The sequence below is a fragment of the Heliangelus exortis genome, chromosome Z (genome assembly GCF_036169615.1).
Source record: "Heliangelus exortis chromosome Z, bHelExo1.hap1, whole genome shotgun sequence".
NCBI lineage: Eukaryota > Metazoa > Chordata > Aves > Apodiformes > Trochilidae > Heliangelus > Heliangelus exortis.
In genome coordinates, this window is record NC_092454.1 from 9833163 (window position 1) to 9858846 (window position 25684).

General features: G+C 50.5%; 1 protein-coding gene across 2 annotated transcripts in view; it reads left to right on the plus strand.

Annotated features, from left to right (window-relative positions):
* Window positions 1-2009: 2009 nt before the first annotated feature.
* The window catches only part of CNTFR (ciliary neurotrophic factor receptor), a 209465-nt gene continuing 185790 nt past the window's right edge, over window positions 2010-25684 (plus strand). Inside the window, exon 1 of one of the 2 annotated variants that reach the window (XM_071730239.1) lies at window positions 2010-2160. In XM_071730239.1, the coding sequence (XP_071586340.1) occupies window positions 2062-2160 (99 nt within the window). In that variant the 5' untranslated portion in view covers window positions 2010-2061. The remainder of the gene's footprint in view (window positions 2161-25684) is intronic. The other variant, XM_071730240.1, reaches the window with a different exon arrangement.

Sequence of the window (25684 nt, forward strand, 5' to 3'; positions counted from 1 at the left end):
GATCAGGAAGAAAGTTTTGTTACTGTCATTTTCTTCCACCCAAGGAAAGTCCTGGGATGCCAGGGAAAGTGGGAACATGCCAATGGGAGTATTTCTCCCAAGTCTGCCCTACAAAGTTTTCTCATGTGTGTTGTTTCCTGAGCCATGGGGATATGTGCTGGGAAGGCTCAGATATCTGGAAGCTGAATCAGCCCTTAATGCTGACCCAAATGCTCATGTCCAGGGAGCAGCTCCCCAGCCCTGCCACAGCCCCTGGGGTGGAGGCCAGGGCAGAGGACTCCTCTAATGCATTGTATAGCTCTGCAGGGCTCCCCAAAAAGCCCCAGTCAGCAGCAGTCTCTGCCTCTCACTGGAACCTAGCCCCCAGCAGTAAACAGGCTGTTTCTCTGTGGGCTTTTTTCTCTTCCAGGCTGGAAAAACAGAGGTATTTATCTGCATGCTGGCAGCCATGCAAGGGATGTGTCTGGGAGGGCTATTCCCCATAGATCCCCTGGCCCATGGCACCTCTCAGCCAGTACCACCCCGATGCCCATCAGCCTTTCCCCATGTCCTCTCCAGGTGCAGAACACTGCCTCTGCTGGTGGCTAGAGCTGGGGGGAGGTGGGAGCGCTTTTCTGCTGTCCACCCTACCCTTCCTCACCCTGAAGCAGCTCAACTGTCCTTGCTCACCCTCCCCTTTGGCTCCTGCTCGTTTGGCCTTTCTACTGCTTTAATTTTAGCAATTCCTTGGAAAAAGTCATTTTCCATAACTCAGCTCTCAGCAAAGGCCTCTGCCTGCCAGCTCTGCCTTCTCACACGTGTTGCTGGCGTGCCCCAGCAGCACACGCCTGCACCTGCCCAGCCAGCCCTGCCTGTCCCAGCCTTTTGCACACCAAATCCTCACACCCGGCTCCCATCCCCTCTTGGCATGTTTCATCCTGGCACTCCCGAATTCCGTTGTGCCACGGATGGAGTGGGTGCCCTGGCCTGGCAACCCTGGACCTGCTGCATGGCCACCTCTGTGGCTTCTGCCTCATGAGGAGCCGGTGGGCACAGCACTGTCCTGTTTGCCATGCAGACTTTAGCTGTGGTGGGAAATGGGGAGACCCCACATGCCACAGGGGACCCCACAGCCACGGGAGTGTGACAGACAGACACAGTGGGCTCACTCAGCATGCACGAGTGGGTTGTATTTGAGTGGGAAAGGTGGGTGCAAATGTGGGTGGGCTGCCTGGTCTGTGCATTGGTTGTGCAAGAGGGTGTGAGGACACAGCCCTGCGTATGTTTGGTGCTCAGCTGTGCAGTGGGTGAGTGTGAGAGGGTGAGCCCAGTGCTTTCAATTCAGCCTGCATTTGTGTGGGGTGCTTTGGATGTGCGCTCCGAGAGGTTGCTTGTGCAAGGAAGGGGGGTGTGGCACTCACAAGTGAAGCCTGGGTGAGGATATGCATGGAAGTGTGCACAGAAATGTTAGTGCAGTGCCACCATGAGGGTCTTGCATCTCTTGATGAGGGCTGGGGTGGGATGTGCAGAGGCTGTATTGTGCAAGACAGTGTGAGCATCTGTCCGCGTGTGCAGGACGTGCGTGAGTGTGCATGTGCACACAGGGAGGCTGCCAGCCCGCTGCCTTCGATAGGGTCTGCATTTCGGAGGAGTAGGGGGGCTGGGTGTGATGGAAGGGGAGGGGAGGAGAGGGTCTTGCAGCATGCCCCCTGGACACGCAGCCAGGGGCTGTGCTGTGTGGGTGCGTGCATGGTGCTTCCACGAGTGTGCATTTGCACCTCGCTCCGGCTCAGCATCCGCGTGGGGTGGTGGGGAAGAGAGGAAGCTGCCTATCCTCAGGGGCGTGTGCCAGGGAGTGCGTGCCAGCCCACGCGTGTGTGAGTTCATGTGTGTGTATATGCGTGTGTGTGTGTGGATACGTGTGGGTGTGTGTATGTGTGTGTGTGTGTGCGGGCGGGCGTGGGGCGGATGCGCGCAGCGGGGCCGGGAGCGCGTCCCCGGCGCTGTGCCGGGGGGTGCGGGCTGAGCTCATCGCTGGCTCCCCGGCGCTCCTTACCAGTGGCTTCTGCGGTCACATGGGTTATGTGCTGGAGTTTAAAAGAGCTTATAGCCCCCGAGCCGGTGCAGAAGCAGCCGGTGGTTGCATGGGGTAGAGCCGGGAGCGGCGGCGAGGAAGGCGCCGTGAGTACCGGGTGGCCGGGAACGGAGGGTGGTGCGGGGTGTCCCGCCACCCACCTCCCCCCCCTCTTACCCGCGGGACGGTGGAGGGGGCGGGTGCGGGGGTCACCGGAGGCGACACCAGTACCCGCCGCTGAAGCTCCGCTGCCTTTCAGGGAGGCGAAAAGGGAAGCGGGAGGGAGCGGGAGGGGAACAGGAAAGCTTTCCCTCTCCTCCCTCGGCATTCCCTCCCGCACCTTTCCCCACCGCGCCCACGCGTGTCCGCCTCTTTCCCCCCCCCCACCCCCCCAGCCGGCGCTGGGGCAGGGTCGAAGCCCACCAGGAAACAATTTGGGCAACTTACTTTCCTTCTCGGCCCTCCGGGAGGGATGGGGGGGCACGGGGTTGGGGGCGTCCCCGAGCCCCCCAGGGCAGTGGGTCCGCGGAGGGGAGGCACGGCGGGACCTCCACCACCCACCCACACCCCCTTTCCCAGCAGGGAACCGTATCGGCCGCTGGGAACCGTATCAGGTTGAAGGGCTGGGAAAAGGATGATCCCTCCTGCCTGCTGCATTGCCTTGAGCAGGGCTGGAGCCGAGGTTGCGGGGTGGCTCTTTGTAAACCGGAGCCTGTGGATTTCCTGGGCGGGAGAGCAGACTTTTTCTTCGTTTTTCCAAAGGTGCAACTTTTCCTGCCCTTTCCTCTTTGTGGTAGTGCTGATTTTTTTTTTTTTTTTAATTATTATTATTGTTTTATTATTATTATTTTATTTTATTTTATTTTTAGCGGGGGGGGGGGGGGGTGGGGTGTGATTTTATAAGAAAAGCGTCTGCTTGGCGCTTCTGTGGATCTGCTTTCCTTGGGCTAAGCAGTTCATCTCAAGCGCGAGTACGAGGGCTGCTTTCCAGAATTGCATAATACACACCGATCCCTTTGCTGCACAAACTCCCTGACATTTCCAGATCTTGGTGACTTCCCCCGCTGCAATCTTAAAACCGGATCGGGACTCTTACTTAAGTAAGCAGCGTGTGAGCTAATTTGTGCTGCCTTCACTGAGGGCAGAACCTGGTTTGCATGTTTTGACTTCCCTGGCTTCTCTGGCAGCTGTTTCTTTCTTATTCCACTAAACTTTTTTGGGGGGATAAAGACTGGTACTTCTCCCTCTTAGAAAGCTCCTTTCTTCTCCATCCCGTGCTTAGACACGTGTAGGGTCTGTACAGGGCACAGGTTGCAGATAGGGTTTTGCTGCCAAAGCTATTTGGTATCTTTTTCACATCTCTTTGTGTTTCAATTTATGGGACTGTACAGGAGGTCCTTTCCTTGAACTCCTTTTTGCTCAGGGACTCGCCGAATTCTGCTAGGATTTTGCTAATTTAACTCTGAACATGCCCCCCTCTCCGTGCACACGCGTTGTTCAGATCCATGAGGGACAGGACCTGCACACGCCGCTGCCGGTCCTGCCGGCTGTGAGTGCAGGCAGCGAGGCAGAGACACTAAATGCTTCCTGCAAAATGTGCAAATGCGTGGGAACAGCCGTTCTTATTCCTCTCTCCCTGCCCCTCTCTGAGGAGGTAGGGTTATGCCGTGATCGCTGAAGATGTGCGAAGGATGCTCGTGTCCGACCGGGCATCTTCTCTGGAACCCGGTCCTGGGACCGGAGCTTGCTGAGGCTTGCTGGGGGGGGGGTGGACTCTTGTGGGGCTGTGCTTTGGAAATGAGAGCCCCGTGCGTGGCAGACTTTTTTGCAACAATGCTTTAGGGTAACTTCATCAGAGCCTGTTGCCAGAACAGGCCAAGCCATGATCTGATGATCGTGCGTGATCTTTGGTCTGATTTGCCCAGAGAGGACCCGATCCTGCCACGGTGCTGTGTCCCCATCCCCATGGAAGGCACTCAGTAACTCCTGGACTTGGGAAGAAAGAAGCCCTGGTGGCTCTCGGACCCACAAAGATTGTGATGCTCATACACATACAAATAGTTCTGAGCAGCCAGAGCTCAGTTTTCGGAGACGTGGCCGAGTCTCTGAAGCTGGCAGCAGGACTTTTGTGGGTGTGAGCCCCTCGTCCCAGCTACTCTCAATTAATTCCCCAGCAAGCTGTAGGAATGCATCCTGGTCCAGCTCAGGCTGGGGCTGGGTGTGCATCTGGGGAGCCTATCTCGGCTCTGTCGTTTGTTATCGCTGTCGCTGCCATTACGCCTGACAAATGGGAGTTGCTGAGTAATGTGCTGCTTGTGTGTAAATATCTGAGTGCTCGCAGCTGAGCTCACTCCTGCGACTTTGCAGGAAAACGTCTCAGCACCTTTTCCGTGAGAAGACCTAGGAGTGCAAAGCCATCCTTCGGCGGGGACCCTCCCACCCCTCCCGGTGGCTTTAGCCTTTGCTCTCTGCTGCTTTCCTGGCAACTGTGAAGCCTCCATTCTCTCGGGTTAATGTAGAGGCCCTGCTGCTTTCCTGAGTGTGAACCGGAGGTGGAAAGGGGCTCTGTGTGTGTGTGTGTGTGTGTGTGTGTGTGTATGCACCTTCTTAGGCACCTTCTTAGCATGGTTGCTCCCAAGTGTCCTTCTCCTAAGCAGAAAGATTTTCAGGGACTTTGTTTTGATACAGTCGCATGCAACTAGGAAAAAAAGTTTGGGGTTGTGGGTTGTTTGGTTATGTGTTTTCTTTTTTTTACCTACCTACTCGGCATGGAGTTTGCCATAATTTCATCCCATTACTGCTGAAGATGCTAAATTATTCCTTCCTATATCGTTTTCATCCCATTTGCAGATTAGCATCTGGCTGCTTCTGTCACTACTTGCCCAGCCCAGCTAGACTGATCACAGCTCTTTTAATCTCCCCTTGTAAATCAATCCCTCCTGCCTCCTGATCATTTTTGTCACTGTTTTTTCTGAAATCCCTCCAATTTGTCCATTTTGTATTGGTGACGTATGCCTGGCCCTAAACATGATGTATACCAGGCATGGCAGCCTGAGGGAAGGACACCTCCTCCCCTCCCACCCCGCTGTGGCTTGTGATGCTTTGTCAGCACTGAACTGAGTTACTTCCCCATTATTCTAAGCTATAGTCCCTGCTCAGTGTTGCAGAAGAAAGCAGCATACGCAGGTCAGACCCTGAGGAGAATTCCTCCAAATTTTGGCCATGAGTTGCCGAGGTTTGGTTGCATGCTGCTGGCACATGCTGGAAGGGGATGGTGCTGTTCTGGGGTACATCTCTCTCTGAAAGCTAAAAGTGGAATGAGGAGGGATATGCAAAATTAGAGTGGGCAAGCTGCGTCAGGGCTGCTGGACAGATGGGGAAACTGAGGCACATGCACAGGATCAACACATATTTCTGGTGTTCCTTGTCCAGCACATGCCTTTTGTTCAGGCGCTTTTGGTGTATGCTCTGGTTGCAGTCATACCCATTAGGGGTGCAGCCAGCACAGGTATTTTACCAGGAGATACTGGAATTTGTTTCTCGGTCAGAGCAGGCTGGCAGGCCAGGGTGCTGGGTTCTGAGCTGTTTTTTTTCACTGCTTCTCTTGTTGGTAGCCAGAGCTCGATGCTACAGGTGCCCTTACAGGGAATGGAAGGGGACTTTGTGCAAAGGCAGTGGTGTTTTGGGGGTTTTCTCATCCCAAACCCTGCATTCCTAGCACCAAGCATTCCCATTAGCTGGAAGGGCACAGACCATCTATTTTTAGGAGGAGTTGTATTCTGGAAAGCGTCCACCACCTCTCTGCCTCCTCCTCTTGGCCCCTGGCCAGGGACAGTACTCGGGCTATCTGCTGGTGGGGCAAGATCTTGCTGAGGCTCTGCAGGAGCATAGGGGAGGTGGCACTGTGCTGGGCATGGGGACACCTTGGGGGGGGAGGGCTGCTGCTGCCCCAGAGGTGCTGGAGGGAGGGCCAGGGAGCACCTGAACTGTTGGAAATGTCACTGAATTGTGCTGCAGGGCACGGTGGCAGCCTTCCTGGGGTTTAAGTACGGGCACTGCTTGGGCCAGCTGGGACCCGGTGCCGGTGCTTGGTGCCGATCCGTTCGCCAGGATGACACTAGGGGGCACGAGATCTGCTGGAATCCCTTTGCCGGGGATGAGGAGGAAAGATGCAAAAGCTGCTCTTGACCCTTCAAGCCCCATACAACATCCCCTTGCTCATTTTGTTAGAATCCGAGCGCTAAACCCCAAGGGCTGCCCCGGGTTACTCGTCCTGTGGCGAGGGCACTCCGGACACTGCTCTGCTGGATCCCTGTGTCCGTGGATGCAGCAAGAGTAAGTGATGGGAGCACTCAACTGGAAACATCTCCAGAGCAAAGAGAAGATGGATTCAGCCAGAGTGCCAGGAAGTCTCTGGGGGTATTTGGGAAATCCAGGAAAACACCTAGCATGGTTTTAATGCCTCTCCAGAGGCACCGTCCAGAGCAGGGCTTAAGTTAGATTTGGGGTTGGCTTTCAAGATAAAGCATGTTATGGGTTTCATTTTCTGCTGGATGTTAAGTTCTTGTGTGATGTCTCCTCAGGGTCATGTTTTCCTAAAGCAGCAGAAACTTTAGAAACTTTGATGTAATGAGTGATTCAGGTCGATGTGAAACATGGTGGGGATTTTTGTGTGTACGTATATATATGTGTGTATGTGTATAGCCGGGTAGGGTGAAAATAATTTGTTTCTGTAGGTGTGTTTATGCATTTCTGCATACATTCAGCTGTGAAATCGTTGTCTGTGCTTAAAAGCTATTATTCCAGCTGTGAATGCATGTACGTGTATTAAAATGCTGTATACTGGAGCCTCTCTCCCTTGTTATAACAAACCTTGTGAAAAGCAAATAAAGAGACATTGTTCTCATAACAGGCTTCGAAGGACTCAATATTTATCTTCTATGAATCTTGATAATTTTTGTTCAGCATGTTTGCAGTTATGACGGTGGGTTGTTTTGGGTTTTTTTCCCCCTATCTACTTATTTTAAGCTAGTGGTTAACTGAAAACATTCAGATAGTTTCAATTTATGGATAGCTTAATGAAAACAAAAGTCAACTTTCTGGATTGAAATGCTGATGCTTGGTGACATGGGCATATTTAATTTCTAAATGGTTAGTTTTCCCAACACCTTCTGTCACCAGATACCGAGCTCCTTTGCTGGAGCACGACTTCTTTCCCATGCCCCCAGGCAATATTTTTAGTAGGACACTGACGCATCGCGAATACTCCCTTTCTCCTAGGAAAGGCTTTGCTGACTGTTGTTGAAAAGTAGCACTGGGATGGTTAGAAATGAGAGATCAGAGGAGGACGACACTGCTGCGACAGTGTGTTTGCTTTGTGCCTTTGGTGGAGGTTTTGTGTCCGGCCATGCGAGTGCGGACGCGAGGGCATTTCCCCAGCTGTTTTCTGAGCCAGCAGTGAGGACTAGGGGTTTATTTATTTTGAGATGCCTTGTGAAGTGGAAGGGAAGAAGTGCCGAGTCTACTTTCAAGTCAATTAGGAATTGTATCCGAAGGCGTGACCTGGTTTGAAGAGGGGAGGGTGATTTGTCTGAAGGTGTTACCTAATTAGAGGGTATAGTCAGGGCTCTAATTAGCCGTGACACCCTAAAGATGTCATCGAAGACCTCTTGAGGCACTGCTGGTCTGGCGGCGTGGCTGTGAGCACTCTGGGCAGCGTGGCCATGCGCAGCTGGGACTACCACCCTCTGTCTGAGAGGCAGCCTGGACGCTGAAGGAAGCTGCTTTCCTACAGGTGACTTGCCACGGCCTCCCAGGCTGCTGCCAGCATCAAATGATGTTCATAAAGTCACAAAGTGAAAGCAAAGCTGCAGCAGATGGAAGAATTAATACTAGTACCCATTTTGTGGGAAATCTCTCTGTTTTCTCTGGGTGGGGGGGGTGAGGGAGGGTTGCTTTCTGCTGCTCCCTGCTTGGGGGAGGCTGGAAGACTTTGCCATAAATGATGCTGCACTGGAGTGGTGTCTGTGTGTGCAGCAGCTGTTGGAGGGATCGTGATGCTTCTCAGCATTGCTTTACAGAGGGGACATAGGATCAACTGAAATCTGGCTTGCCTGGACCTGGTTGCATTTAAATACTATGCAACACACCCTGTGAGAGGGGGAACCTGGCAGGGGAAGCAGGACAAAAAATGCTGGGTATGGGGGAGAGGCTGCTGGAGAGGCTTTGCCCTGGTGACTTGCAAACCTGGACCTTTGATGACCCCAATGGAGGTGGTGGGGTGGTTGGTCCACCTCTGAGAGAAGGGACTGGGGGCTACTCCAGGGCTGCTCTCACTCCCTGCTTTTTATCCACCAAATCAAATGGTATTTATTGAGTCAATTCACTCCTCCCAGCAAGGAGAAGATAGTATGGGCTGCCCATTCCCCACAGCCAGTGAGGAGAAGCCAGTACAAGTGACCAGGTGGAAATGGGGAGCAGGCTGGCGGATGAACATGCAGGACAGTGCTGGTTGTCATTCCCAGCACCAGTGAGTAAAAGCATTCTCTCCTTTGTGAGGGCTGAGATCCCCACTGCTGTCAGAACCCCCCTGAATGGGGTTTTGATCGAGTCCCTCAGTACCCAAATATCCCCTGCGGGTGATGTTCAGCTCTGGAAGTATCAGTGGATGTCCCCATATCTCCTTGGGAGGAAGAAGCTACTGCTCCTTGGGTTTTGATGGGAAAAGGAGATCCTTGGGGCAAGGCAGGGCCAACTGTGTGTTTTGTCAGTGTTGTGAGAAGCCTTGCTCTTCAGAGGGACTGGTGACCAGCTTTGCTTTGTAGGTAGTATCACAGTACCTCTAAGGCAAACACACAGCCAGTCACATCCCAGTACCATCTATTACTGAAGGATGCACCTGCTTTTAATTATGTGGGTGTTAAGCCAGTGAATGCATTTGATTCACAAAGTTGCAGCCTGGTATTTTCCTGATTCTAGTGGTCTCTAATGGCTTTCCCAGTCTCTGGACCACAGGTGAGAATAACTTGGAGACGGGGTGTAGGAACTTGTAGGACCTTGTCATGGCCATGTGGGGATGACCCACTCAGATACCCACCTGGCTATCCCTCCTCCATGCTACTGTCATGGCTCCCCAGTGCTGCAAGAAGGAATACTGCATTTTGGGGTGCCATGCTATAGGTGAAAGGGAGGTAGAGAAGGTAGCTGGTTTTGACTGCTTTTTGCTACAGAAATTTTGATCTTCTTTGCTCCAGAAATAACATTTTTTAGGGTGACCATCTAGGCATCTTATTGCTACCTGCTTTGCAAACATACAGCACCAGACCTGAGGATGAGCCAGGCTGATCCCTGCCCAAATCCCCTGCAGTTACAGCAGCTATTGCATGCTGCATGGGGTCATCTGTGAGAGGTTTAAAGTTCCCCTTGCTGGAGATTTCCAAGTAATACAGAAGCAGGGATCTGCTGCTGCTGCTGGCATGCTTGGGGAAGGCAGGCTGGGCAGGGTTCCTTAGGGCCAGGAGCAGGCAATACTACATTTAATAAAGAAGCTTGTGTCTGCTAGGAATATAGGTACACTCTCTGCACTGTGGTCCTTTTGTCAGTGTCCTAAAAGAATGCTGGTGATAATAAGGACACATCCTCTCCTGTCGTTCAGCCGTGGTTCTGGGATACGAAGGGCAGGCAGCCTGTGCCAGACTTTGCCAATGTGTGATTTACCCTCTGCTGTGCATCTGAGCTAAGGGCTTGAAAAATAAATACATTAAAAAGAAGGAGATAGAACAAAATGCTGCTGCTGCTCTGAGATTTGATCAAAAAAAGCTCCATACAGTCCTCTGGGCTTCTCACTTAGCAAAGAGTTCTAGAAATAACTATGTTACAGTACAGGTATACCTACAAATAACTATGGATTCAGGGAGGGGATGGTTTTGTTCCAGATGAAATACATGTCAGATTTTTTTTTATTCCCCAAAAGGCGTGTGATTCTTGTTCCCTGAATATGAAGACCTTCAAAGCCACCTGGGATTGCTCTGCTTTGAAATCTTTGCTTTGCCTGCTCTCTTTCCCCAGCACGCTGAACGCCTGTATCGGTGTGAGGCCATTTGATTTGGGAACCCAGCTTTTTTGGGGGGAAAGGAGGAGGGGAGAAGTCACACCCAAGACTGTGTTTCACAGCTCTCCAGTGCAGCAGTTTGGAGCAGTTTCCTCTCACCCCATGCCCTGGACATGTGCAGGGCAGCCAATTCCCCACACGTGTTGCACAGACACATTTCCATGCTGGCTCTTTGTGCCTGCTCACCTATTTTCAGCCGGGGGAGCTGAAGCTGCTCTCTCTTGTGATTCACACACAAAAAAGTCTCTCTCTCTCTCTCTTTCTCTCTCTCTCTGGATGGAGTTGTCTGTGCTTTTATTGACCTGGTTCCGGGAACAACAGAGGCTTTTCCATCTCCTGGGCTCATGATTTCTTCAAGGGCTATGGAGCAGGGGATGGCTCCTGCTGATGGTGTGTTTCCAGTCCTCCTAACACGATTAGTTTGACAGGCCCATTGGGTATGTTGGCAAGTCTACTTTTCATTTTGTGTGTGAAAGTAAGTGTTGTGACAGGGCACAGAGCACTGGCTAATACTGAAATCTGTGCCAGAGGGAGCATATTGGGTAGGTGGTATCTTTGGCTGTGCCACAGGTGTCCTCTGCCACCTGGCAGAAACCCTTTGCCTTTTTGATTGGACATTTCTGTAGTAGTCAATACCCAGAACATTTTGGGGGCTCCTTTTTTTTTCTATGATTGGAGTTAACCACTAACTAGTGGATTGCCACTAACCACTTCCCATCCATGCACCCTGCTTGCTGGGCTCCAGTTTGGTGTTTACTGGCTTCTCCCAGCAATGCTGAGACACATGAAGTTCTTGGGGCTCGTTGAGACAGGGGGGCTTGGGGCTTCCCTTGGGACAGGGACTCAGAGGGAGATCACTGATACTCTGTATCCCTCTTCTGCCCAGTGCTTTTTGCTGTACAGACAAATCTGCTGCCCCAAGCCCTCTTTGCTTTGGATTGGTGAATTCCAAGTTCATCCTCTTTGCTTACTCCTCTGAAAAGGATGAAGAATAACTCCTGGAGCAGCCATGGTCAGTCCCAGACTTCAAGGGTGTGCAGTATCTGTGCTTCCTAGTTTTGGCACGTCTTTACCTCCAGCCAGGCCAACAATGCTATTTTTTCCAAGGAGGGTTTCCTTAGGCACAGTGAAGAGCCAGTCATGAACTGATGGGCTTGCTATCTCTCCAGGGCTGGTAAAAGCAGAAGATGATATGACTTGCCCAAGATGAAGGTGTCAATGGCAAGGGAGGTTGGTTGATGATTTCAACGTTCCCCCTCATAATGAGGAATTGGGATGCTCTGACCTGTGCTTGGAACTGAGAACCAAAGAAGAGGTTTAGGTTATTGCATATCTGCATTTCAGCTTGGAGGGTTCCTTAAGGCTGCTTGCACATTACCATTGCCAGGTACCTCACCAGGGTCAGCCTTTAACCTTGCTGTGACCTGGGGCTGCAGGGAAGCATCATTGCCTGCAAAGAGAGGAAACTGAAACCTGGAGTGGCTTTGGGATTTCCTGGAGGTCCCAGAGCAGAGCTGGTGGCAGAAAACCAGCTTTCTTGAGTTGCTGACAGCTCATGCCAGCTGCAGGACACATTAGTAAATACTCTGCATAGACCAGACCAGGGCATCCAGCTCTCTGTGCAGTGCTGTGTGCTTATCTGTCTGTCTCTAGTTCTTCTGGCAGCTAAACCCCTGAGATGACATTTAAAGGCTTTACATTTATTCTTGCCAGTTCCAGATCAAATTTGCTGATTTGTCAAGCTGAAGATGCTTTTCTCCTAAGTGCTGGCCCTGCAGCAGCTCACTCTGGTCCATCCTTGCCTTGGAGCAGTCCAGCTGGGTTCTTCCTGCCTCTCCTGTCACTGACAGTAAGGTGTGGGGGGTGGAGCAAGAGCTCAGCTTGTGGGTGTGTGAAGAAAAACAGATTTCACCTGTCCTTTTACCTGCTGGTTAGGCTATTCTAGAACCAGCTGGCACTGGGTGTTCAACAGCAGCAGGAACCAGGGCTTGCACTGGAAAAGATGTGCTGGTAGGTGCCTGCTCTTGGCAGGGGGATTGGAACTAGATGGTCTTTAAGGTCCTTGTCAACCTATTCTGTAATTCTATGGAGAGGGCAATATAATCCCTTCCTCTTCCTCAAGCCTCCCTCTGACCTAGATCTTGGTGGCAGGTACTCATGCAATGAGCTGGTGGGTTCTCAGCAGAGCCCCAGCAGGCTGTGTGTCTGCCCAAGGAGCAACCCAAGGAGCAACACTGATCAGTGGCTCACCTGCTGGGTTTCAGCAAGGAAGGCAAGCACTTGTCTGTGTGTGGTGAGTACATTGCCCTCTTGTCCCCAGAGGCTGTCACTCTATCACTTTGCTATGCCCTGCTGGCAGGGAGTGGCACCAGGAGATGCCTCTGCTGCAGTTGTCTGCCTTGGGGACAAGCACAGGCATGTGTCTCCAGCTGGAAGTCAGCTTGGGGAGCAGAGAAACCTCCCCAGAACATGAATTTGCAAGCTCTGTTGTGTCATAGTCCTTCCCAGGCAGTCGCAACCTTCTGCCACCGTGTGAGTTGGGAGGAGATCTTGCTGGATTCAGTGCCTGTTTCCCAGAAAAAAAAAAGGGATGGTGTCACCTCTGCTCTGGAGCAGTCAGTGCATAGAGCCAGAGATGGCTGCAGGCACTGGAGCTAGAGATGTCCCTTGGTTACAGGAGCCAGCTTTGGTCCTCAGAGCATTTTTTGAGGGCTTTGTGCACTAATGGTTTTAAATCCACCCCTTTCTCTTCTGCAAGCCACCTCCCAGATGAGGCCTAATGATAAAGGTAGTCCTGGGGCAGTTGTATTTCACTGGCTTTTTCCAAGCTCTCACTTTATGCCCACCAGACCCTGCCTGTTGGGAGCTGCCTGAGCAGCATTTTCCAGGAGGGATGGCAGTTCAGAGGATACCAAATATTCAGTGAGGTGATGCCAGTTTAACCCAACTGATGACCCTTTTGCAACCCCAGCACTCACTGCCATGCCTGTGGAGGACACCAAGCAGCTGTTTGACAGCAGAGACACGAACTGACCCGCAACTTGGCTTTTAAGGGCAGAGTCAGTGCATGTGGATGGAGTAAGGCTGTGACACAAGCAATTAGAGTGTTGGCTTCAAGGACCAGAAGCCTGAGGTTCCTCCTATCACCCAGGCTAGGAGATGGAGGGATTTAATTATGGTTCTTACTTTTTTTTCCCGAAGTAGCTTAGACAACTTTCTAAAAATTAAAGGAAGGGAGAAAAAACAAAGGACTTGTCCTTCTGCTGAGCCCTTGTCCTTCTGCTGAGCCCTTTTGCCATTAACCCTTTTGCTGTACCATGTCCAGATGGTGTGACCGGGCTCCTTAGTGCCCACCAGCATCTCTCTGAAGGCACCCTTGGGCACAGCTGTTTCCACAGAGCAGCAAGGCAGCATCTCCTTCATTCTACAGAAGTGGAATCTGCCCAAGGTAGAAACTCTGCCATGGTAATGCTCAGTTTCAAAGCCTTGTTTGCTCATCATTCCATCCTCCCCCCCCCTCTCCTCCCCCCCCCCCCCCCCCCCTTGCCAATTGCTGCTATGGACATTAATTTTTCCCAGATTTCTGCTTCCCATTGAATATCTCTGCTATGGATCATTCTCCTTGCATGTGTTAGCTGGTATTTTCCCAAAGCTGAATCTTGTGCTATTTCCTGCCTGTCTTTTTCTGATTTCTCTTGCTCAGTTTTCTGTTAAGCCTAAAACCACCTTAGGTTTTGGTGGTTTTTTTGTTTGTTTGGTTTGGTTTTGGTTTTGGTTGGTTTGTTTTGGTCTTGGGTTTTTTTGTGGGTTGGTTGGTTGGGTTTGTTTGCTTTGGTGTGTGTTTGGTTTTTTGGGTTTGGTTTTGTGGTTGTGGTTTTTTGTTTGGTTTTTTTTTTTTTTTTTTTTTTGGTTTTTTTTTTTTTTTTTGTGTGTGTGTGTGTGTGTTGTTTTGTTTCGTTTTCTGCTCACTTTAGAGGAAGCTTCTAAAAGTTTGCGAAAGGGGAGGAATCGGACGTTTTTAAAATGAGAAGTACTTCCCACCTGTGCTTTGCTTAGCACCTCCCAAGCTGTAGAAAAGTCCCATGATAGCTGGAGAGGGAGGATAGATCAGGTGTTTTGGGGGTGGGGTGAGCTCTGTAGGAAGGGAAGGGCTGCAGGGCAGGGGCAGGCTGCTGGGGCTGGCAGGAGTTTGCAGGGGATACGTGGAGAAGCTCCTGTTTGCATCGGTGACCAAAGAGAAGGGAGGTAAGATGGGAGGTCCTGTGCTGGGGGGAGGTCTGAAGGAAATAAGAGTGGAAGGGTGAGGCTATGAAGCCAGACTGGGTAAGAGGAGTGTTCTCCGTGGTGGTGTCGCTGGAGATGCCTGTTGAGGGAGGGAATAAAAAATAATCACATTGTCACTTAAGTGATTTTCTGTAGCTCTCTGTAGTTTCCCAAGTGGAAACTTATTAACTTATTTTAGGCTTCAGCTCACTCCTATGCAATTTATTTCTCTAGCTGTGTGTGCTACTCAAACTGAAGCTGTGTGAGGAGTGCGTGATGGTTTTGTTTTGTTGGGGTTTTTTTGGTCTTTTTTTTGGGGGGGGGAGGAGGGGGGGCGGAGTTGGGTTTTTTAGTTGGTTGGTTTTTGTTGGATTTTTGTTTGTTTGGGGTTTTTTGGTTTTGTGGCTCCTTGCTCAGGTCTGGCTTCCTTAATTGCTCGTTGTAGCTTTTATCTCTTCCCACTGCCGCTGTTGCTGTTTTATCTCCCCTCAAGGAGAGGGGAATTAGCAGTAAATGGGACAGGATTACTACAGACATCCACACTCCCCCCCCCCCCCCCCCCCCCCCCTCCGGCTGAGCTGGTGATGGAGCATCCCTGGTGTTGTGTCCTCTTGCTCTGCCCTAGTTCTGCTGTGCACATCCAAAGGGGGTGTGTAACCTTTTTTGCAGGAGGAAGCAGAAACAGGGAGCGTCCTGATGGGAAGGAGTAGAATGGGTGGCTTTTCCTATTTGGAGTAATGAGGCCCTTTGTACATCCCTTTTGTAGACTTCACCTTCCTTGTACCCTTCATCAAAGGAGCAGGACAATGCTGCTTTTCGCAAAGCCCAGTGCAAGGGGACCACGACTTCATGCTACAAGCTCAGGAGCCAGACACTGGCTTAAAGACCAAATGTATCTGTTGCTGCAGCTCTGGGCTTCTTAAAAAAAAACAAACAAAAATCTTATGGAGCTAAGTTGTTGCTGTATAGTTCTTGGGGCTGGCTCTGCTGTGGTTATCACTTAGATAGCATTTGGCTAACATGGGTGGAACAAGCCTGGAGCTGTATAGAAAGTGATAAGATAAGGCAGGGTTATGATTTGCCTGTCTGATCCTGAAGCTTTGTGCATTATTTAGTGTGTGTAGCAGGAGGTCAGTAGCCTCTTGATAATTGCCATTAGATTAGTTGGGCAGGATAATCACCTGCTCAGAAAAAAACACATCTTAACACTGCCTGTTCAGTAGTTGGGGTTTAACTGAAAATAAATAGTCTTTTAATTATAAGGACATTGTCAAGGTCAAGAGGCTCAAAGATTCCCTTTCTTTTTTCCTCTGGTATGTTTACACAGATCCTGCAATTCTTTGTTAGGTTTTTGGTGTTGTGGTCTGTTTTTTCTTTTTGTTTGTTTTTTTTTTTTTTTTTTTTCTTCCCCCTTTCTCTCTTAAATCCAAACCGAGGGCTTCAGAGCTCTTAAAGGAAATTCAACACTTCCACAGCAGTGAACGTGAGTGGTGTTGCAATAGCCAAGTGGTGCTTGTGCCCCGCTGCAGCTGAGTGACCCTATGCTAATGAGCAGGGCACTCGCTTAGCGAGCTGGGAGTGTGTTCCGCCAGCCTGAGCAGACCTAACCCGGCAGAGATGCTGCTTCCCTCCTCCTCATCAGCTCTGCTTCATTGTGGGATGGATCCGGACCAGCAAAAGTAGGCTGCACGTTGTTCCGTGCTAATGCGGCAGAGGAGTATCCCCTGCTTGGTCAGCCCGAGTCCCACCCTGTTGAAATGAGGGTGGGTTGTTGGCTCCCGGGCGTGGCTTTTTTGCAGTAATCAGCTGCTGCTTTTAGAGAGCTCAGGGATGAATAGGTGGGAGTGAAGCTCATGCCCTTACCAGTACTAATGGGCTGTGCAAACGGGTTTCTGCTGAGGAAGTGAATAGGGTCTTAAAGCTGGGGTTGGTGTTTGTGGCCGGCTAAAATCTCTGCGCCCCCCCCTCCCCCCCTCCCCCTAATATAGAATCATAGAATTGGCTGAGTTGGAAGGGACCTCAGAGATCATCAAGTCCAACCCTTGATCCACTACCGCTGCAGTTCCCAGCCCATGGCACTGAGTGCCACATCCAGTCTCTTCTTAAAAACCTCCAGGGACGGAGAGTCCACCACTTCCCGGGGCAGCCCATTCCAATGTCTGATCACCCTCTCAGTAAAGAAATTCTTTCTAATATCTAACCTAAACTTCCCCTGGCACAACTTAAGACCGTGCCCTCTTGTCTTGTTGAAAGTCATCTAGGAAAAGAGACCAACCCCCACTTGGCTACAACCTCCTTTCAGGGAGTTGTAGAGAGTGATGAGGTCTCCCCTGAGCCTCCTCTTCTCCAGGCTGAACAGCCCCAGCTCCCTCAGCCTCTCTTCATAGGGTCTGTGCTCGAGTCCTTTCACCAGCCTGGTTGCCCTCCTTTGGACCTGCTCCAGGACCTCGATATCCTTCCTGAACTGAGGGGCCCAGAACTGGACACAGGACTCGAGGTGTGGCCTCACCAGGGCTGAGTCCATGGGAAGAATCCCTTCCCTGGACCTGCTGGCCACACTGTTCCTGATAGAGGCCAGGATGCCATTGGCCTTCTTGGCCACCTGGGCACACTGCTGGCTCATGTTCAGCTTCCTGTCAATCCAGACTCCCAGGTCCCTTTCTGCCTGGCTGCTCTCCAACCACTCTGTGCCCAGCCTGGAGCTCCCCATGGGGTTGTTGTGGTCAAAGTGCAGGACCCGGCACTTGGCCTTGTTGAACCTCATCCCATTTTATATATATATATATATCAGGGAAGCTCTCAGCTCACTGTCCTGAGCTTGGCCATGAGCCAGGAGAAGCTGTGCAAGGAGACTTCAGACCTGGCAACCTGTATGGCAGAAGGGGAAATGTTTGCATGTTCGTGCCAGTTGTGAGTGTGTCCTGCCATGGGAAAATAATTAAACTGCAGGTGTGGGCAGAAGAGCTATTGCATGGAGCCCTTACTGCTCTGGGGGTTTGTGTGTTTTCCCAGCCTAATGGCCCATAAGTGGGGATTCTCATCAGCAGAGCTGGTGGGGCTTGCACTCAGCCCATCTTCACCAGGAATCTGCTGCTCTGGTTCCCTGTCACAGGCTGTGACAGATGCCCAAGGCAAAGTGAGGGCATGGCTCTGATGGTGTGGTCTGACAACTGATGCCACAAGTCCAGTGTGTGGGTGCTCTCTTGCTCTTCCTCTGTGGAAGATGGGAGGAGAAAGGGCTGCCTTGACAGCTTGTTTTGAAAGCAAAATTACTCCAGGGCTAGGTTTTTTTTTCTGGGTTTTTTTTTTTCTTTTTTCTTTTTTTTCTCCCCCTGCTCTTCATATCATCTTCCCCCCCTCCCCCCCCTTTTTTTTTCTCTTTTCCTTGACAGAAAAAGCATAACTCATCTTTGTTTAATTGGTGCTTTGTGCCTGTCTCCTGCCAGAACTCAGCAGAGAGGGGGCTGGCTCGATCAAAATTACTCCAAGTTGGGAAGCTGTTACATGTCTGGCCTGACTGTCTAAAACAAAAAAAATCAACTTTTATTTCTGCCCCCCCCCTCGCTCTCTTCCCTACCCAGTTGTAAGCCAATTCCTCATGCATCATAACAGCAAAAAGATGGATGCTGTTGTAAGCCCTCCTCAAAAGCCACCCCTCTGGAGGAGCCTGATTGATGTGGAAAGCACACAGCTGAATGCTGGCAAGACAGCATGGCACACACTTGACCTTCTGCTGAGTGTGGGCTTGTGAGCATCTAATTGGCATGTTCTTGTAAGGCTTAGACCATTTCATGATCTTACATGTAAGAGCTGATGGTGCCTGAAACACAAAATAAATGTGTTTTGGGGCCTGAAGCTGTGCCAGCAGAGGTTTAGGTTGGGTATCAGGAAGCACATCCTCACAGAGAGGGTGATCAGGCAATGCAATGGGCTGCCCAGGGAAGTGGTGGAGTCACCATCCCTGGAGGTGTTTAAGGAGAGACTGGATGTGGCACTCAGTGCCACAGAACAGCTGATGAGGTGGTGTTAGGTGATAGGCTGGACTTGTTGATCTCAGGGGTCCTTTTAGCCTCATTGATTCTTTGGGTCAAGGGGAAAGCTCTCTTCTCTTTGTTCAAAGCTGCAGTGTGCTGGGAGTAGGCAGGGCAGGTAGATCTGTCTGTGCTGTCCTTTTGACCATGATCCCTAGATGATCAGGACAAAAGCAGGTTAAGAGCAGTGCCTCTGGCTCTCCAGGAGTGTCCCTTCCCCACCCTGCCTGTTTCCATCTCTGGTGATATGAGGCCAAGTAACATCCCCAGTGGGGTGGCATACCTGGGTGGGAGTCCCTACCCTTCTGCTGTCTTCAAGCTCCAACTCTGGTAGAAAACAGCATGGGGTTTCCTGTGCTATGAGACCCACTGGAGCATTTGCAGGCTGGGTTTGTCCTGGTCTTTACAGACCAAAAGCAGATACATAGTTGGCTGCAACCTGTGGCCCATGCCTGAATGAAGGATTCTCCCTCCAAGAGGCTCCATCTGCCCTCCTGAAAGGGGATGGGTATCTCCTGGTGCTGCTTGTTCCAGCCCCTTCCTGGGGGATAGGGCATGGAGCAGGCATGCCCTTTGTGTCCCTTCTGGCTGGATCAGTCCCTGTGCAAGGAGATGGCAAAAAAGTCAACTGCTGCCATAGGCAGGGGCAAGGCAGAAACTTTAAGCTTGTTTTGGCTTAGGGACATGTTCTAACCTTGCTGGACTGTGCTTCTAGCTCTCAATCTTGCATAAGCATAAGTAGCTTTTGGTGGAGAACAGCTCTGGTTCATGTTGGACAGAGGAAATGGAGGTGATTGCACATTGCTTTACAGCAGCTTCTTGGTCACTTCTGAGACATCAGAACAAACCTGGTGCTGGGGCAGTGTTTCTGTAGGTGCTTCTTGGGATGATGGGACCAAAGCATAAATAAGCTTTTTTATTAGAATCATAGAACTGCTCAGGATGGAGAAGACCTTCAAGATCATAGAGTCCAGCCTCATCATAACCCTACTACCCTATTCCTGATGACAGACCACTAAGCCATGTCCCCAGGCATTACATTCAGACAATTTAAAAACCCATTTAGGGATGGAGACTCAACCACCACCCTGGGGAGCCTGTTCCAGTGCTTAACTACCCTTTGTGTAAAGAAGTTTCTCCGATATCCAACCAAATCTCCTCTGACACAACTTGAAGCCATTCCCCCTTGTCCTGTTAACATTTTTAATATAATTAACATTAGGATGTTCTGTGGATTATCTTGAGTAGACTTACTCAAGATAAGTGAGCAGTGGTGAACAGTGTTTTCTTTTTGGGGGAAAAGGGAATGGGATGCAAGAGCAGCTTGGAAGTTTCATCTGGAAATTGATGGGATCAGAGCAGGGCCTGCTTGCCCAAGGAAAAGCATCTGCAGTGATGGACAAGTGAGAAAGGAGGAGCCCGAAAAAGCTGGGTGCAGCTAGAGGTGTTATGTGATGTTATGGCTGATGTTACTGGGTCGAAGAGGTAATGTGGTGAGCGGGTGTTACTCAGAATGGGAGTGTTTTTGCTGTGGAGGTGCCCTTGAGGGAGAACTGGGAAACAGGCTTGTGCTGGGGTGAACTGTGACAGCCAGATTTCAGTGAGAAGGTGTCACAGTGACACTGCTGCAACTTTGCACAGCCACCAAAGTGCTGTGGGTGGGGTGCCCTTAATGTCTGGTAGATGCTTGCATAGAGAGAAGAGAGGAAAGGGCTGGAGCCAAGTCCTGGCTGGACTGATGGAAGTCTGCAGTCACTTTACTGTCAGCAGTGAAGAGTGCTGCTGCAATGATCTTACCCCACTCTTGAGACAGACAAGGAGGTGAAACACCATCTGAGACCAAAGCCCTGATGGGCTGCAGGTGGTGGGAGAGATGGGGATGTTTAGATTGTGAACAGGGCTGAGTGCCCAAAGGAAGAGGTATTTGAGGGAAGCAGGCCTCTGGGGCTTGTTCATTATTATATTCTATATGGGAATTTTGGACCCTTTTGTGGGAGGGATATAAAAATAAATAGCAGCTTCCTCACAGTAAAATCCTAATTTGCCAGATCACCTCATACAAAACTTCCTGTATTCTGCATGTAGAATTTTTCTTCTCTTTTTGGGGGGACTGCTCCAGGCATCTTCCCTCAAGGGTGCTTTTTCTTTCCCATCCACAGCCCTTCTTCTTGCAGCCACCCAGAGCCTTTCCTAGCTTGTTCTCATCTCTGGTACACAAAGGCATTGATACTCTGGTTCTGTCTTGCTTCTGATTTGCAGAATTTATTCAGCAAATATTCAGTCCCTCCCCAGAGCTGGCTGTATCGATCTGCAAGGGTGGGAGAAGCTGGCAGTCATTCTTGTGGGCCACTTTTATTTTTAGCTCCAGGTCTGCAGTTGCAGGGCTCCCACCCAACCATGCTACAGCTGTGGTTGCTCTTCTTGGGGGTCTCTGGAGGAGAGCAGGGCAAGGTGCTCTATCCCTGGTAGTTTAAGGGATAATACAATGAATCTTTGCTGCTTTTTCTTCTGGCCCTCCTTCTATCCGTTGCTTTAGTAACTGTGGTTCTTGCCAGTGGAAAATAACTGGTATATACCTATTCTTAAGTTCCTGAGGAGTCTTAATGTCATTTCCAGGCTGGAAATACCATAATCCATAGGGCAGAAATTGAGGGCTGCAGTAATTCCAGTATTGCACTGGAACCTCTGAGGAGCAGCTGCCTGCTTGTCTAGGACATGTTGGTATCCCCTTTTTCTTGCTGCCAGATGTGTAATGGACAGTGACTCCTCTGCCCTGAGTCTGGGAATAGGGCTATGGAGAGAGAGGGAAGGAGTGATGCACTTCAGCAGAGGAAGTTTGCTTGGGAGCTCTGTGCAATGCACCTTGCCTTGGGGACCAACTTTCTGCTCCTTCAACGTGAGGATAGCTCAGCCTGCTGCAAGCTCTTGCTGTTTGTGCCTTTCCCGGTGGAGAAGGTGCAGGGGTGCAGGGCAGAGAGGAGAGGATGGCCCCTTCCTGCCTCCATGGGTGAGATTCTAAGATGGGGTGGTAGTCCCTTTAGTCGAGGTGAGTTGGGAGCCCTAATTGCCCCTCTTCCCAAGGCTCCTGTGTGTGTTAACGATCTGTAATGAGATAGGTTGTGTTAGCCTATTAAGCCCCAATGGGGTTCCTTGTCAACTTAAAAGTGTGAAGAATTTCACTCAACCATGTTCAAGTATTTCCATCCCCTTTAATAGCTTCATGCATTGATTTAACCCTGTGGCAGCTGGGGTTGTCTGCTGGGAAAAGCCATCTGGCTCTCCCCAGCCTCTTGTCCTGCCTTCATGCAGTTACTTGGGCCAAGATTAGCATTTCTGGGGGATCTTATTAGCAGGGAGGGCTGCTCTAGGTCTTTCCTTCACAGTCCTCCTGGTGGCTGCCTTGAAAGAGCCAGTGTGGGAAGCCGTTTTCCTTCCATCGAGCTGAGCTTGGTCCTGCTTTGCTGCTTTTAATGAGAGTAATTTTGCCCTGGCTTGTATCAGCCACAGCCCACCTGTGCTGCCAATTACACTGTCGATTTGGTGTGACCTGCGGAGCTGGGATCAGGGTGTCCAAGGTTTAAGTGTTTCTGAGCTGCAAGGTGTGAAAAATCTCACCAGTGTTGAAACGGAGACGAGTGGGGGAGGAGCTTTCGGGGTTGTGAAAGACCTGAGGACATGCTGGTATCAGGTGCTGTTGATCTCTGCGGAATTCAGAGACTCAAGGGCTTGCTAATTGCAGGCGTGTTGCCAGTATGTTGTGAAAGAAAGTCCTTAATTATAGGCTTTTTTTTTTTTTTTTTTTTTTTTTTTTTTTTTTTTGTGTGTGTGTGTGGTTATTGAATTATTTAAGTGTGTACTGTAACACCTAGATGCCTGTTAGGCTGCCCGTGCAGACCCGAAGTTTGTGCTTGTATGCAAACATGCTGGCAGGGCTCTGGGGGGAGCATGGGGGGTGGTTCTGCCACACAAACACCATGCATCTGTCATTCATTTCCCATTTCTGGGAAAGCTGCTACACAGACACCGTCCAAGATGAGCTTTCTGCCGTGTCCATGTAGACATGACTTCCTTCTAGCTGGTGGCTGATGCTCAAATTTGTTCCTGTCTCCTCATAATAAATGTTGTTACTGTTACAGTTTCAGTCACTGCCAGGCAGATTTGAAGGATGATATTTGCTGGACTGGTGTTAACCTCCATCCTTTAAGGCCCCAGGCAAAAGGCAGTGCCAGGGGGATAAGAAAAATAGAGTAGCTGGGTGATTGCAACACCAGGGAGCCCTATCCTGGAGCTTAGTGCCCTTGCTGATATTTCTGCACCAACAAGCAGCCCCTGCATACAAATATATGGATATAAGGCATGCACTTGAAGTTTTGGTTGGTTTGAGATGCTCTCCTGTGTGTGGAGAAGAACACCATTTACAAGCTGAAGCATAGGAGGTTCCACATAAATGTAAGGAAGAACTTTTTCACTGTGAGGGTGACAGAGCACTGGAACAGGCTGCCCAGGGAGGTTGTGGAATCTCCTCTGGAGACTTTCAAAACTCACCCGGACATGTTCCTGTGTGACCTGCTGTAGGTGACCACGCTCTGGCAGGGAGGTTGGACTAGATGGTCTGTCGGCTTACAGCCCCTTACATCCCATGATTTTTGTGGGTTTGGAGGCTGGATGGGCACTGCAGTAACTTTACAGGTGCCGTGGTCCAGTGACTTTACAAGTGATGCAGTCCTGCCTTGGTGCAGAGAAGGAGGCACAGCCTGTGGGTAGTTTCTGGCAGCATGGATGCATGCAGGATGATTTGTATCAGTAATAACTTGTGTCAACTCTTACTCTGTTAAGGTTTCGTGTGTGGGGAGCAGCCTGTGCTGTCACTAGCAAGCAGTACTCAAAAGGTGCCTGGTAGATTTTGGGGAAGGTGTGTGCTGGCTTTTGCCCTGTGTGCAGGTCATCTGTCTCCTTGGTGTGTTGTTCAGCAGTGCCATGTTCTGTATTAATACCTCTGCGAGGAAGAGGGCTCCAGATTTTGAAGGTAGAACAATTTTGGGGGGAGTAGCAAGTGACTGAGGAGGCGTTTGTAGGCTCCATCTTCAAAGTATTGGGCAGTGGGGGAGGAGTTGGTGTATTTTGAAGAAATGTGAAGATGCTGTTGACAAAGTGGAGGCTAGCTTCTGTTTCAAAGTCTTAGACCTTCTCTGGACACCCTGGTACAGCCTGCCCTGCGTCTGTTCTTTCTTGGCAAGGATATTCTTGTAAATGGAAAAGCTGGCCTGGATGACCTTCTGTGTCTGGCTATTGGAGGAAATGTGCTGATCCTAAACAAGCGTTTCCAGAGCTGAGCTTTCAGGCTGGGGATCTGTTGATCTCTCTGCTGAAATGCTGGGGTTGGCAGCCAGGCTGCGGTTCTTCTCGAGTGCCTGGGCTTGCTCCCAACCCAGGCCCATCAGGCCACTTGTGATACGAGCTTGCATCTGACTCTGAAGGTCAAATGGCTTGCAGCAGGGTGACAAAGGAGCCCTTGATCTGAAAGCGAGATTGTTCTTGTGCCTCGCCCCAGGAGGGGTCTTGTGGCCTGGGATGCGTGCTGGCTGAAAGGAATTCTTAAAATGTTCTTTCTTTGCTCCTGTCAAAAGCCCTTGCAAATGTGAATCAAAATATCTGCCCCAGTGCTTTCCTGCTGCGTGCTTTAGGCTGGCTTATTCCCTGAGATTAGTACAGCCAAATGTCCTGGGGTCCTGTCCCTGACAGGGGACAGTAGTGGACACAGAAGAAAAGGCACAAGAACAGGGTTAGCAAGCACTGGTGTAGCCCCAGCCTTTGACAGCCTGTGGATCAAATGTTTTCAACTAGAAGCAAAGAGTTTGTTTTGTTTCTTTTTCTCCTCCTCTGCTGTGAATTTGTCCAAGTACATAGAATCAAGAAATCAAGTCTGGATCACCTGCAGTGTCTTCCAGATGGTACTCCCATCACTCTGCTACACCTTTTTTGAGGGGCTGCTCTTTTCTACAGTAGGGACCTGCTGCCCACTGCCTTTTTCTGTGTCCTGCTCTGGGGGCTTGGATGCTGTTAAGGGATGAGTGGGAAACCCATGTTTCATAATCCACCAGTGCAAAGCCTGTGCTTATCTACCTCCATCCCTGCAGCTGCAGGATGTCTTCAGCAAAGCCCTGTGCTCTGAGGAGTCTTGCATGACACTGTGCACCCCACCCCCCATCCCTTCTCTGCCTGGCCATGCCTCATTGGGAATCTCCAGGCACGTGTTTCATGCCATACCATCTGTACCTTGTTTCACCTCTCCAGTGCTGATGCCTAAGAGCTGAGAGATCAGCTTGTTCCTGCAGGCAGGCAGTGGCTGCAGGCTGGGGTCCTGGGTGCAGATGGCTGGGATGTGCTGTAGCTCTGAGGTGCATCCCAGCCACACCTCATGGAGATTTCCCCTGACCCTGCCCCTTACTGAGGTGCTGTTCAGTTCAGTCCTGGCTATGAAGCAACTGATGGCTCTTGTACTGGGCAAATAAAATGCCAGCGACTCAGCCTAAAAAATACCTCGTAACTTTCTTTGTGCAATTTTTTTAATGAGAGGAAAAAGCACGAACTGGCAGCACCGATTCTGGTGAGCCTTTGGCAGTGGCCTTCTGATCATGGGGAAAGCAGATTGGGGTGGCATCTGCACTACAAGCAACTGTGCTGGGGCTGGAGGGAGGCTGAAGTCACTAGACTGATCACCCAGTCTTGATCCATTGGTGATGGTGTGTTAATTACTGCCTTCATGTGTTAACATGACACTTACACCAGGGGGACCTGTCATACCCTTAACTTCTTGTGAGCTGTCCTGATAGTGACTGTCATTCCTGTCACAGAATCTGTAAGTAAAAGGCAGCTCACAGGTCCCTGGGAGGCAATGAGTCTACTTATGCAAGTCAAAGGGCTTCTGGCATAGCCATATTGCATTTGTAGCCTGATTTCCAACCTTCCTGCTTTGATTCTGCTGCATCTGTGTCTTTCTACCATCTGCTTGCCCTTGAGATTCAGAGCATGGTGTTTGGCCTGAGCAGTGATGTGCAAGGATGTTTGCAGTGCAGGGATGAGCTTTCCTGTGCCCTTGGGGGACAAAACACCATCAGGAGAGGTGCTAGGAACTCCCATGTGCGCCTGTTGTGCTTTGCTGGGAGCAACGATGAGGCAGATGGGAGCATTTTGGTCTTGCTCCCCAGCTGCTCCATGCCTGTTCCA